The following is a 13,031-nucleotide window of genomic DNA, read 5'->3' on the forward strand; positions in this document are numbered from 1 at the left end:
AGACATACCAGAAGTCAATTTTTTTCTTTTTCTTGGCGAAGTTCAGAACTTAGATTTATCAGTCCAATCAGTGTATGATGAATATTTTTGAACTTTTTCAATGAAGCACTTGGAAACACCAGCTTGGGGTTTACAAGAAAATGAAGTGACTATCTAAATGAGAAAAATCAGGTTGCTTGGAATCACATCAGAGATACTTATGTGAATAGTCACATCGTTTTTAGAATTTGTAATACAAACATCTGTGAAGTTCTCAGAGAAACTGATTTTGTGCTGGCTGGCAAACAATGTCACAGTTGCTCTAAGACCAAATTTGCCTACTGTTATGCAAATCCAATTAGTGGCACCCTGGGTTGCTTCCTCTGAAAGAAATTTTCCCGAGAGGTGAGAAAAGCTTAAGCAGTTGGCATTCCTATGGAGTCTAAAACAAAAACATTGAAAAACTTCAGGCAGGTTAAAGAAAGGAGACGACATGTAGTAGGAAGAGTCTTGGGTAGTGAGTTGAGAACGTGGCCATTAAAGGACCACCTGTCAAAACAGAATAAATGACAGTTTTAAGCTTGTTAGAGAGAAAAACCAAATTACCATAGACGTGGAAGCTGGTGAGATGATGCCGTGTCCTCTGGTACTGAAGCTTCAACACTTACATTTGAGTCTAGCGTGTGGGGTTTATACCGGAGTTTTTGTTGTTGTTATTTTTCTAATTTCCTCACTCATTTAAGGTTTGGCTTCTAGACCTACCTCCCTTTTTTTCTTTCTTTCTCTCTCTCTGTCTCTCCATTCCATCCTTCCTTCCTTTCTTTTTTTTCTTGCCTTCCTCTGTCTCTCTCTCTTCTTTCTCCTTTTCTTTGTAATATCTCCTGTCTCCTGTTGAGTAGGCTCAGCTGCTTTCATTTGACTTGGATTTCAGCAACAGTGGCTACACTTAGTGACTGTGTATGTTGATAATCTTTCCAAGATGACTTTTTGTTCTAAAGCTGCTGAAAAAGTCTCTTGAATTGACTCTAGTAAGTGTTGACAACCACCCCTGAGGTGAACTCTTGAGATGTTGTTGTCCAAGTTGCTCATCAGGGGTTTGTTTGCATTAGATTTTGAATGGGGAAGTAGTTTTTCCCGCTTTTTCATTCTTTAGATTATGTATGGCTGACTCCATTGGGGAATTGGTGTGAATCTGGGAAAGCTTACAAATTCCTAAATAGTTGCAATTCATGAGTAGAGAAAGGGTGAACTGAATACAGGGGAAATATATGATAATCCAGAATAATGTTTTTCTATGGTCTTCTCTTAGACTTTGAAACCTATACACGCTGAAAGAGAATGCATGAATAATCTAAAGAGGGTAAAAAGGTTTTGGAAAATATTATTTGAAGATAGTTTCCATTGTAGATATGGCCTATGATGTTGCATTTCTTATGTTCAACAAGGCTTATGAGAAGCAGAACCAAAGTGATGGTGGAGTTTTTGATTTTCTGTCTTAGCAAAAGCCAAATAAAGTAGGAGTTATCCAGATAGTCTGAAACCCCGACATGCAGATTTTCTGTACAGTTTGTCTTTAGGCTTTTCAGAAAGTGTTAAAAGGAATGTGGACTGGGAACATGGATACTTCACAGGGTTCTGGTTACCAATAAAAGAAAGAAAGCATTTCTTTTTAGTGGTGAAGCAAACATGTTATGACATTCATTTATCTGTCGATTCATTCAATAGTCTTTTATTGGACATCTACTTTGTGCCCAAAAGTTTTAATACAAATAAGAGTAAGATAAATATAAACAAAGTACTTCAAGAATGTAATGTAGGACCCTTTGTTTTTAACTACAAGGATGGAGGAATATTTTAATAGAGGAAGTTAACATTTAACCTTGGTCTCGAATAAAAATGAGACTGTGACAAACCAAAATCAAAGGAAAGCATTTAGCTCTTGAAGTAGAAATACACAGATAAAGACATTAAGATTCCGTGGAATTGTGGATGGCTCTGTTTTAGGTTTGTTTTGTTTCGGGCAGTGGACAGGCTACTTTGAGTCGAATAAAAGTAAATATTGAGGCTGGATCAGTGGAATGGAATATCGTAAGGAATTAGAATTTCTGTGGAAAATATGGAAGCCTTGAATAAATGTTTCATGACCTGGGGTAAAATAACAAAAAAAACCAGTGTATGAAGTTTTTGAAGAAGGCAGAATCTCATACAAAAAAACAAGAGTTTATTAAGGAAATAATCATTTGGAACAGTTTTCTTCACGTTACCAATAAACAGAATAATAGTCTATCAGTGATATGTTGGAGCTGACTCTTAATGGCTTATGAGAGCTAATTGTGTGTATCTCTACTCAAATCTGAGTTCAGTGACATCACATTGGTAGCTTGAAATAGGCCATGGTGGGAGTATTTACACCACGGAAATCAGCAAATGCTACAAATTATAGCTCTTTCTTGGACAGTCAGCTGTTAAACATTTACCAGCATACCACTGCTACATGATGTGAAACAGGTCTTCTTAGCAGAAAAATCAACATTTGGAAAAGCGTATAGTACAAATCTCTTTACTAAACAAAAAGTTAAGGAAAAACAGTTTAAAAACATGCAAATTAGCAGATTAAAGAGAGAAAATAAAAAATCAAGTGAGGGCAAGAAAACCAAGGATCAAAGACAATGAAACATGAGGATTTACCAAATATAACTGTAAAATTTAAACTTATTTGCAAAACAGGGACAAGGAAACAAGATTTTTGGCATATAAGATGAACTAAGCCTTCTTTATAACAATTGATGTCTAAACTATAGACATTATGTTAGGAAATTACACATAAAGGACTGAGCAAACTTCCCTTCAATGTTATTGAAACTTCAATTTAACATGCACCTTTCAACATATATAGTGTTTCCCTAACCAAACTGTGTGGTTGAAATGTTTTCTCATTATTGCATATCTTACCTCAATGCTTAAATAAAAGTATTGATAGTCTGAATTATCCAACTAATAGCATTCGTTACCCTCTTTCCAATAGACCACTATGCCTCCTTCTTTTTACCTTTGAGTTCATTTTTAATTATTTAGCCAGTTTGCTATAGGTGTTTAAATATGCCACTACGTCTAAACTTTCCATTGTCAAGTGCATGGAAACTGTAGGATACTATTTGGGTATGATAGTGAGTAGAGACACTTCCTCATAGTCTTCCTCCTTTCATCCTTGGCTGATATATTACGTAACCTACATTTTTCCTAGCCATGGTAGCTTTGGATAAAACTCAACTAATAAAACAATAACTATGATAATAATCTCAGAGTCTAGCCCACTTGTCCCTCCTTTTTATTCAAGGAATTCCTTCAGTAAGTCATGTGAGCTGAATGGCCATGACTGTACCCTTTGCCTCTTGGTCTTCCTGATACTCTCATAAGACATGTTAGGTTTATATCACTCTTCTTGGCCAGAGATGTTTCTTTATTGCTGTGTGATGTCACCCTTCATCATCTACATGCATAGAATTCAGGCAGACTCAGTCTGAATAATCTCAATAGTGTATTAACTTGATTATCAATAGAATCCACCCCGATTTACTTTTTTTCTCAATCAATTTGGTCAAGGATTTTAATGACTTCAAGTGAATAAAAGGGATTATTTTGAGAATGACTCATGAATCACAATATGGATAAAATTATAACCAGATTTACTTAAGCAATCAAATTAAACATATACAACTAATTGCAGACATCTCTAAGACAATTATTTAAATGAAAGTTGAGTTTTAACCACCAACTCTCCTCACTAGGGAATTGATAATAGTTCATCACCATGGAGGGTCAGGTCCTTATGGCAATCTGCTTCACTTATCCTCTTGGTCTTGATCATTATATTCTTCCAAAGTTCCACAATATCTTTGATTCTGATAACTGAACCCTTTCTGCATTTTTTCTCAGTTGCTTTGCAGGTTGTAGGGGAACTTTCAGTTCCCTTTGTAAGTGAATTTGTGGCCTGTATCTAAGAATATAACTTGTTCTTGTTGCAAAACCTGTAATCTCTCTTTTTTTCTTAGATGCACTATAATATAGTAGAAACCTGGACTCAAGAACCAGACTTAGTTTCCCTATTCCCTTTTGTCAGAAAACGTACTCCCTTTTTAAATTGTTTTTAATTGTAAAATATAAATATTCAGACAAAAAACTGCATAAAACATGAATGTACAACTCAATAAAGCGCATATATAACCATCAACCAGGTCAAGAAATAGAATAATGTCAGCACGTCAATAAACCACAAATTCTCTTTCCCAATAAGTATTCCTTTTCTTTTTTCTGAAAGTAAACAATTTTCTGGTTTCTAACATAAGATTTTAATTTACCTGTTTTTGAACTTTTTATACACTAAATCATACAATATATGTTCCTTTGTATCTAACTTCTTTTCTCAACATTATGCTTGTCAGATTCATCCATGTTGTTACAGCAGGCTATACGTCATTCATTTTCATTATTATACAGTATTACATTCCATAAAAAGAAGTTCTAAGAAAATACCATGGTTTATTTGTCTATTCTACTTTTAATGGATATGGGGATTTTTTCCAGTTTTGGGGCCATTATGTACAATGCTATAATGGACATTTTATATATGTTCCTTGGTACATTTATACATGCATTTCTGTTGAGTATATATCTAAAAGTGATATTGCTGGGTCATGGGATATACATGTATTTAATCTTTGTAGATAATCACAAACTGTTTTCCATAGTGGTTGTCAAAATTCCTACTCTTACCAGCAGCATATGACTATTTCCATTGTTCTATATCATTCTAACACTTGGTATTGTCAGTCTTAAAATTTTAGACATTCTGTTGGGTACAGCAGTAGTATATCATCATGGTTTTGATTTGCTAGAATACTCATGAAGTAAAGCAGCTCTTCATCTATTTATTGGTTATTTGTATATACCAATTTTCGAGGCACCTATTCAAGTCTTTTGTCCACTTTCAGATGGTTTGTCATTTTTCTCACTGATTTGAGCAGTTCTTTATAGATTCTACTATGGGTTTCATGTGTTGAAATATCTTATCTGTCTTTTCACCCTCTTAATAGTATCCTTTGACAAATAAAAGTAATTTTTAATGTTTGCAATTTCTCAGTTATTCCCTTTATGATTAGGTCTTTTCTGTTCTGTTTAAGTATTCTTTCTCTATGCCCAAAGTCATGAAAATATTCTCTTTATTTTTTCCTTAAAGGTTTATTTACTTTTTTTTCCTTGCTGAGGAATATTTTCCCTGAGCTAACATGTCTTGCCAATCTTCCTCTTTTTGCTTGAGGAAGATTCGCCCTGAGCTAACATGTGTGCCAGTCTTTCTCTGCTTTGTATGGGGGTTTCTGCCACAGCATGGCCACCAACAAGTGGTATAGGTCCATGCCTGGGAAACAAATCTGGACTGCCAAGGAGGAGCATGCCAAAGTTAACCACTAGCCCATGGGACTGACCCACGTTAAAGATTTATTTTTGACTTCAACATTTAGATGCACAATTCATCAGGAATTGAGTATGTGGCATGAAGTTGAAGTCAAGTGGTTTTTTTTAAATGTGTATATATAGTTGATTCAGTACCATTTATTGAAAAGACCATCTATTCTTTATGGATCGGCAGTGGTATCTTTGTCCATATATACATGGAGACTCTATTCTGTTTCACGTATCTCTTTGTCTATCCTCATGACATTATCAGACTGTCTTAACTACTGTAGTTTTATAAGAAATCCTGATATCTGGTAGAACAAATACTCCAGTTTGTTTTTCTTCAAGACAGTCTTGGCTACATTTGTCCCCTCTGTGTTTTCATATAAAATTTTAGAATCAGCTTATGCAGTTCCACAAAACACATATGAGTGTATTTAGTTTGCCAATAAAAGCAAAGATTATAACGGTGTAATAACAAATGCTGTTTAAAGGGACACTTTCTGTAATATAATGATAAAGAAAGATTGAATATAAAAAAATGAAAAGGATTAAACTACAGAAACTAACTGAAGGAGAGCTCATGTGATTATATTAACATCAGATAAAGTGGACTTTAAGACAAAAAAAGGAACTAGAGATAAATAGAGTTGCTTCATTGTGGTAAATATTCTATTAACTGAGAAGATAAAATAATTCAAAATTTGTGTATCCACAACACAGTTTCAAAATGCATGAAACAAAAATTGAAAGAAACAAATGAAAAATAGTCAAAACCACCAACATAATGACAAATTTTAACACATTTCTCTCAGGAACTGACAGAGAAAGAAGACAATAAAAAGGAGAGTATTTAGAAGATTTAAACACCTTAATAAACATGCCTTAATTGAAATATATAATAGGCCATACTCAATAGCTATAGAATATCATTCTTTTCAAATACACTTGTAATATTTTTTAAAATAGACCATATTTGGGAGCATAAAGCAGGTTTCAATAAATTTCAACTAATTTTATTCATACAGAGTATAATCTCTTACCACAGTGAAAATGAGTTAGAATCAATATTACATAACACAAACAAATGGAAAGACATCCCATATTTGTGGATTGGAAGATTTAATACTATTAAAATGCCCGTACCAACCAAAGTTATCAACAGATTCAGTGAAATCCTTATCAAAATTCCAATGACATTTTTTACCGAAATAGCAAAAAACAATTCTAAAATTTATATGGAACAGTAAATAAACAAATCAGTCTTGAGAAAGAGGAAGAAAGCTGGAGGCATCACACTTCCTGATTTAAAAATATGTTATAAAGCTATAGTAATCAAAACAATATGGTACTGCCATAAAGGCAGACATATAGCCAAGGGAACAGATAGAAAGCACAAAAATGAATCTACACATAAATGGACAACTGATCTTCCACAAGGTTGCCAAGAATACATAATGGAGAAAGGGTAGTCTCTTGAACAAATGGTGTTGGAAAACTGGATATCTACTTGTAAAAAAATGAAACTGGACCCTTATCTTACACCATACAGAAAAATAAACTCAAAATGGATTAAAGACTTGAACATAAGACCCAAAACTGTAAAACACCCAAAAGAAAACTGGGGGAAAGCTCATTACATTGATCTTGGCAATGATTTCATGAATATGACATCAAAAGCATTGGCAACAAATCTGAGATAAACAAGTGGGACTATATCAAGCTAAAGAGCTTCTGTACAGAAAAGGAAACAATCAACACAGTGAAAAAACAATCTATGGAATGGGAAAAAATATTTGCAAACCATATATTTGATAAGGTGTTCATCTCCAAAATATATAAGGAACTCAACATCTCAGTAGTAAAAAATACTAATAACTTGATTAAAAAATGGGCTAAGGACTTGAATAGACATTTCTTCAAAGAAAACATGCAAATGGCCAACACATATATGAAAAAATGTTTAACATCACTAATCATCAGGGAAATGCAAATCAAAACCACAAATGAGATATCACCTTGCATATCACATGACATTCAGGATGTCAGTATGACTATTATCAAATAAACAAAGACAGCAAGTGATGGCAAGGATATGGAGAAATTGGAACCCTTGCACACTGTTGGTAGGAATGCAAAATGGTGCAGCTGCTATGAAAAACAGTATAGAGGGCCCTCAAAAAATTAAATATAGAGCTGTCATATGATCTGGCAATCTCACTTTTGGGTGTTTATCCAAAAGAATCAAAATCAGGATCTTGAAGAGATATTATCATTCCTATGATCATTGCAGCACTATTCACCATAGCCAAGATGTGGACACAAGCTAAATGTCCATTGACAGATGAATGGATAAATGTGGTATATACATACAATGGAATACTATTCTGCCCTAAAAAGGAAAAGATTCTGCAATATGCCACAACATGGATAAACCTTGAAGACATTAAGCTAAGTGAAATAATCTAGTTGCAGAAAGACAAATACCGCATGATTCCACTTATATGAGGTGTCTAAATAATCAAATTCATAGAGTCAAAGAGTGGAATAGTGATTGGTAGTTGTCAGGGGCTAGGGGGAGGGGGAAATGGAGAGTTATTTATCAATGGGCATAAAGTTTCAGTCAAGCAAGATGAAAAAGCTGTAGAGATCTACTCTAAAACACTGTACCAATAGTCAACAATAATGTATTTTACACTTAAAAATTTAAGTGATTTGATCTCATGTTGTGTTCTTAATACAATAAAATTAAAATAAAATAAGTAAAATACCAGTGATGTAAAATAAAATAATGAAATATAAAAACAAAACTAAAAAAAAATAAATTAGTTGTATAATTTGAAATAAAATGATAATTGGAAAATCTCATATATTTGGAGATTATTTTATTTTATTTTATTTTCCAAGGAAGATTAGCCCTGAGCTAACTACTGCCAGTCCTCCTCTTTTTGCTGACGAAGCCTGGCCCTGAGCTAACATCTGTGCCCATCTTCCTCTACTTTATATGTGGGACGCCTACCACAGCATGGTGTGCCAAGAGGTGCCATGTCCACACCCGGGATCCGAACCGGCGAACCCCAGGCACCTGAGAAGCGGAACGTGCACACTTAACCGCTGTGCCACCGGGCCGGCCCCTATTTGGAGATTTTAAAATACAACCTCTCATGTGTCAAAGAAATCACAATGAAAATTTGAAAATATTTTGAGTCGAATCATTATGAAAATATGAAATTTCAAAACTTGTATAATGTGTATAAAGCTGGATTTAGAGAAAAATATAAAGCTTTAACTGTACACATGTGAATAGAAGAAAGCTTAAAATTAAAGATAGAAGCATACAACTCAAGAAATTAGAAAATCAAACCAACAAGTCAAACATGAAGTAAGCAAATGCTGGTATTTAAGTCTCATAAGTGCAGAGAGAGTTTAAAACTCTTTCTCAAGAGCTTCTCTAAGGATACCCTTTCCTGTTTACACAAGCGCATCTTAGCCAACTAAAATGATTTTTGATAATTTAAATGATCTGATTCTAGAGAATCTACAAATTACTTATTCACAACCTGATAATGGCCACAGTTTTATAGTGTTTTAAAATAGCTGTAGTACTTAGAAATTACATGGTATGTGCAATTTAACAAACATCTGAATTGTATCAATACAGTGTTGCAACTTTCTGTAAAAGATGTAGAAAAATATATTTCCCTGTCACTGAGTCTGAAAATTATATAAAGAATTACCGTAATGGTTGCAATTAAGCTTTAGATTAAATAAAGCTAGATGAGAGCTTCATGTGTCAAGAGGTTGTGTTAAAATTATCTAGTGTATCTTATAACTGCATGATAATTATTATTACTTGATGAAATTGCTCAACAAAGATGGCATGATGGGTATGTGATATTCCCTACATCTCCTTCTGCTTTATCAAGCTATAATGTTTTCATGCAAAAGTTCTCTAGCTTGCATAAATTACTTCCTTATTTATCTTTTAATAACTCTTACTAACATTGATTAGCCTCAATAGCCAATGTTTTAGCTACACCTTATCAGCCAAACTAAATACATAACAGTTTTGCTGCATATTTTTACTTTAAAAATGATTATTTAATATTATTTCATTACAGTTCGTTATTAGATTACTAATAATGACCAATACTCATAAATGTTTATTAAATAGATATTTTAATCAGATGTTTTTAGTGCTTATAATTGTGAATGATTAAATAATAAACTCTCTAGAAAAGACAACTCAATTCTGTGGTCCCTCTATGAAAGGTTTTAATTTTATGAAAACAGACTCTAAATGCCGCTTGCTTTCTTGCCAACTGAGAGTATTACCCATTGCCTTCTCTGCAGAGCTGCCCGAAAAAAACTAAAGAACCTACATTGAGAACTTTCTGAATTCAGCTCTGTGTGTGTGTATACTCTCAAAATGAAACAAATTGCGGCAATTAACTGAAGGTTAAATCCTCTAAATGACATTCACCTAAAACATGCAGGGAAATGGTTTGGGAGGCTTAAATTATCAATGTAATTGCCTTAATTCTCTAGGTTGCCTTTAAAAGTAGACACAATTTTATCGTATCTAACTGACGAGTCCAAATGGAAGGTTTAGGGTTGTTTGTATTTTTACTCTCAACACCCTGAATCACGTTTACTTTCTACGTAACCCAGGTCTTAAAAATAGTCCACAGACCTCAACGCGAGAGAGTTCTAGAAGTGAGTTTTTTACATTAATGATCTGCCTGTAGCTTTCTTTCCAGTAGCCAGCACCTTTTAGTTTGTCAGCATTTTTAACCTAAAGTCATAGGAAAGCTTTTTGAAGAACTAAATACGCTGATATCATCTTTTACTTTTGTTCTTAAGTATTTTAACATAGAGTGATGTTTCAAAACATTTATTAGTAAAATCTACCTGATTTCTATTAAAACATTTTTCTGAGCTCTGAGACAGAAGTGAAAGGAAAGATTATTTATGAGCAAGGTAACTCAACCCTGTCTAATTCTGGAGTAAGAGTTTTCCAAGTAACCTTCTGTTTATGATTCATTAGTTCCTCTGAGTTAAGAGGGTGTTGCTAGGATAACATATTCTTGAAGATACTATCTGACATACCAGATGTAAAAAAACGAGTTTAACAAAATTTAAGAGTTTAAGATTGCAGAACCTTTCACTGACACTGGTGTTTTTTTTCTTTTTCCTCTCGCCAAACTGTATTGCAAATAAACCTTTTGATGTTTTAAAGGTTTTTCTTTGGCAGCTAAAAAAAACATTCTGGAAAGTTATATTTAGTGAATTTACCCATATATAAATATCCCTGAGCTAGTCTCTTATCCTATGGCATCTGGAAGAAAGGTGCTATTGTTTTAGATTCCATGATTGAAGTATAGAATAATCAATTCAGAGAGACCCTGGGGGAAGATTCACTCACATATGCTATGGAAACTTGAAATCCCTGAGTCTTTTACTACAGATGAAGAGACATAGATGAGTACAACGTCTAGTGACATCAGTTCCAATTCGTGTCCTACTATAGTTGGACCATCAGTTTATATTTGAGACTACTAACTATAAATTTTCTAAGAAAACTCCTTTTTTGTTAATCCCTTTGTTACTCTTACTTTCCTTGCTTTCTGGGTCACCATAGCTGGACAGCTATTTTGTTTGCAAGTGTCCTGGCTATGTAGTTTCTGCCGCTACTCCAGCTACATCACCAATGTATTCCCAGGGATGCATCATCAGATTTAGTTCTGCCAAAACCCTCCATAAATTACTTAAAGCTCCTCTTCATTTCTTGCAAAGCAATGTTTTCTGAGATTCTCCGTGAAAAATCAGTGTAATTCCAGAAGATCCTGATAGATTTGCAAGACAGGAATTTGTCCTGTACTTCCACATGGACATCTGCGTAGTTATGAATACAGTTGAAGTTAAATGAAAATGTACAATTATTTTACCTTTGGTTTTATTTGAACATTTTCTCTACCACGTATTCAATAGCAATTAAATAAGAGTAGCTGTGTCTTGTGGCTTTCTACCATGAAGTGTCTGAAAGTGTAAGGTGGTTAGATGTAAAAACTCTGCGAATGTATGAATAATACACTGCTCACTGTCTGTCTACTGCAACTTCCCTGAGATTTTGTTTGCAGGGCCCAGCTGCATATACAGACATGATGGAATTTGTTTTGTGAGGAACCTACAAAAATTACACAAATAACTCAGATTTTTAATGAATAATACACAGACATGCACCTGCTTCAGGGGCTTCATAGATTAGTCTTGTGACCAATAGAAAAGCCCCTTGGAATTCAATTACATGGCTGCAAAAGAGAAAATAAAACTGGTTAAACTTTTAGAAGTGATATCAGGAAAATGTTAACTAGTTCTTAGAGCAAGCTTTTATGGGGGGGTGGTTGTTTCAATTTGCTTTGCTTCTGTCAGACTTACTATAAAGTCATTCTGCTCACGTTATTATCTCCTATTCTTGCAGCTGGAGCCACTTGCAGAAGATATTCTCCAGCAAACCCCGAATATGAATGCCGTTATTTCTTTACAGAAGATCATTGAAATTCAAAGTATGTCTTTAAAGTTGTTTTTTTTTAAATTTCTAATCGGGTACAACTAATTAAACTTACATTGAGAATTAGAGCACATGAAAAACATATTTGAGTTTCTCAAATATAAGAAAAATTTAGTTACTATAATTTGCACATATTATGTATTCATACCTATATTATTGCCTTGCTCTTTTTTTTTTTTTAAGATTTTATTTTTTCCTTTTTCTCCCCAAAGCCCCCTGATACGTAGTTGTATATTCTTCATTGTGGGTCCTTCATAGTTGTGGCATGTGGGACGCTGCCTCAGCGTGGTTTGATGAGCAGTGCCATGTCCGCGCCCAGGATTCGAACCAACGAAACACTGGGCCGCCTGCAGCGGAGCGCGCGAACTCAACCACTCGGCCACGGGGCCAGCCCCATTATTGCCTTGCTCTTAATGTGGCAATCTTATCTTACATTAATAACATAGCTCAGAGACTCTAGATTTAAAATCTTGTTTTTCTCATATTTTCCAAGTATTTGGATTTTTTTCCATTATTACCACTAAGCATCTACCTAGAACGATGAAATTAATAAAGAAATTGTAATTATATTGTCTAGTCTTAACTAAGGTTAAGTTATCTCCTAATGATGTTGGAATTCAGCAATCATTTACTGGTTTTAAGTTTGTCAAGAGAGGAAAAAGTTAATGAGAAAGCCACACAATTAAAAACCAACTAAACAAAGCAGGGACAGTCAGTGACTTTTTACTATCCACTTCCCTTCACTTGCTGTTACTTTGTCAAGAGTTATTCTTTTTATATGATAACATTCACACACATACAGTTCCCTGGTGATCTAGTGGCTAGATGATAACATGCATGCACACACATTCACACACACACACACACACTGAAATCAAGCACAAATTAACATGAAAGCATGAAGGGGAATAATAGAGCACAGGACTCACTTTTCACATAGGTGTGAAAAATCATAGTTTGTGTATATCTTCAGAAACTGTACTGTTGCATTTTGCATTGGATCTAATTTCCTAGTAACGACTTTCTG

General features: G+C 34.1%; 1 protein-coding gene across 1 annotated transcript in view; it reads left to right on the forward strand.

The window, feature by feature from the left end:
• The window catches only part of HDAC9 (histone deacetylase 9), a 654,335-nt gene that overhangs the window by 620,663 nt on the left and 20,641 nt on the right, over positions 1–13,031 (forward strand). Inside the window, exon 24 of the mRNA XM_046668931.1 lies at positions 11,915–11,999. Coding sequence (XP_046524887.1) covers positions 11,915–11,999 — 85 coding nt within the window. The remainder of the gene's footprint in view (positions 1–11,914; positions 12,000–13,031) is intronic.

The sequence above is a fragment of the Equus quagga genome, chromosome 8 (genome assembly GCF_021613505.1).
Source record: "Equus quagga isolate Etosha38 chromosome 8, UCLA_HA_Equagga_1.0, whole genome shotgun sequence".
In the NCBI taxonomy this organism is placed as follows: Eukaryota; Metazoa; Chordata; class Mammalia; order Perissodactyla; family Equidae; genus Equus; species Equus quagga.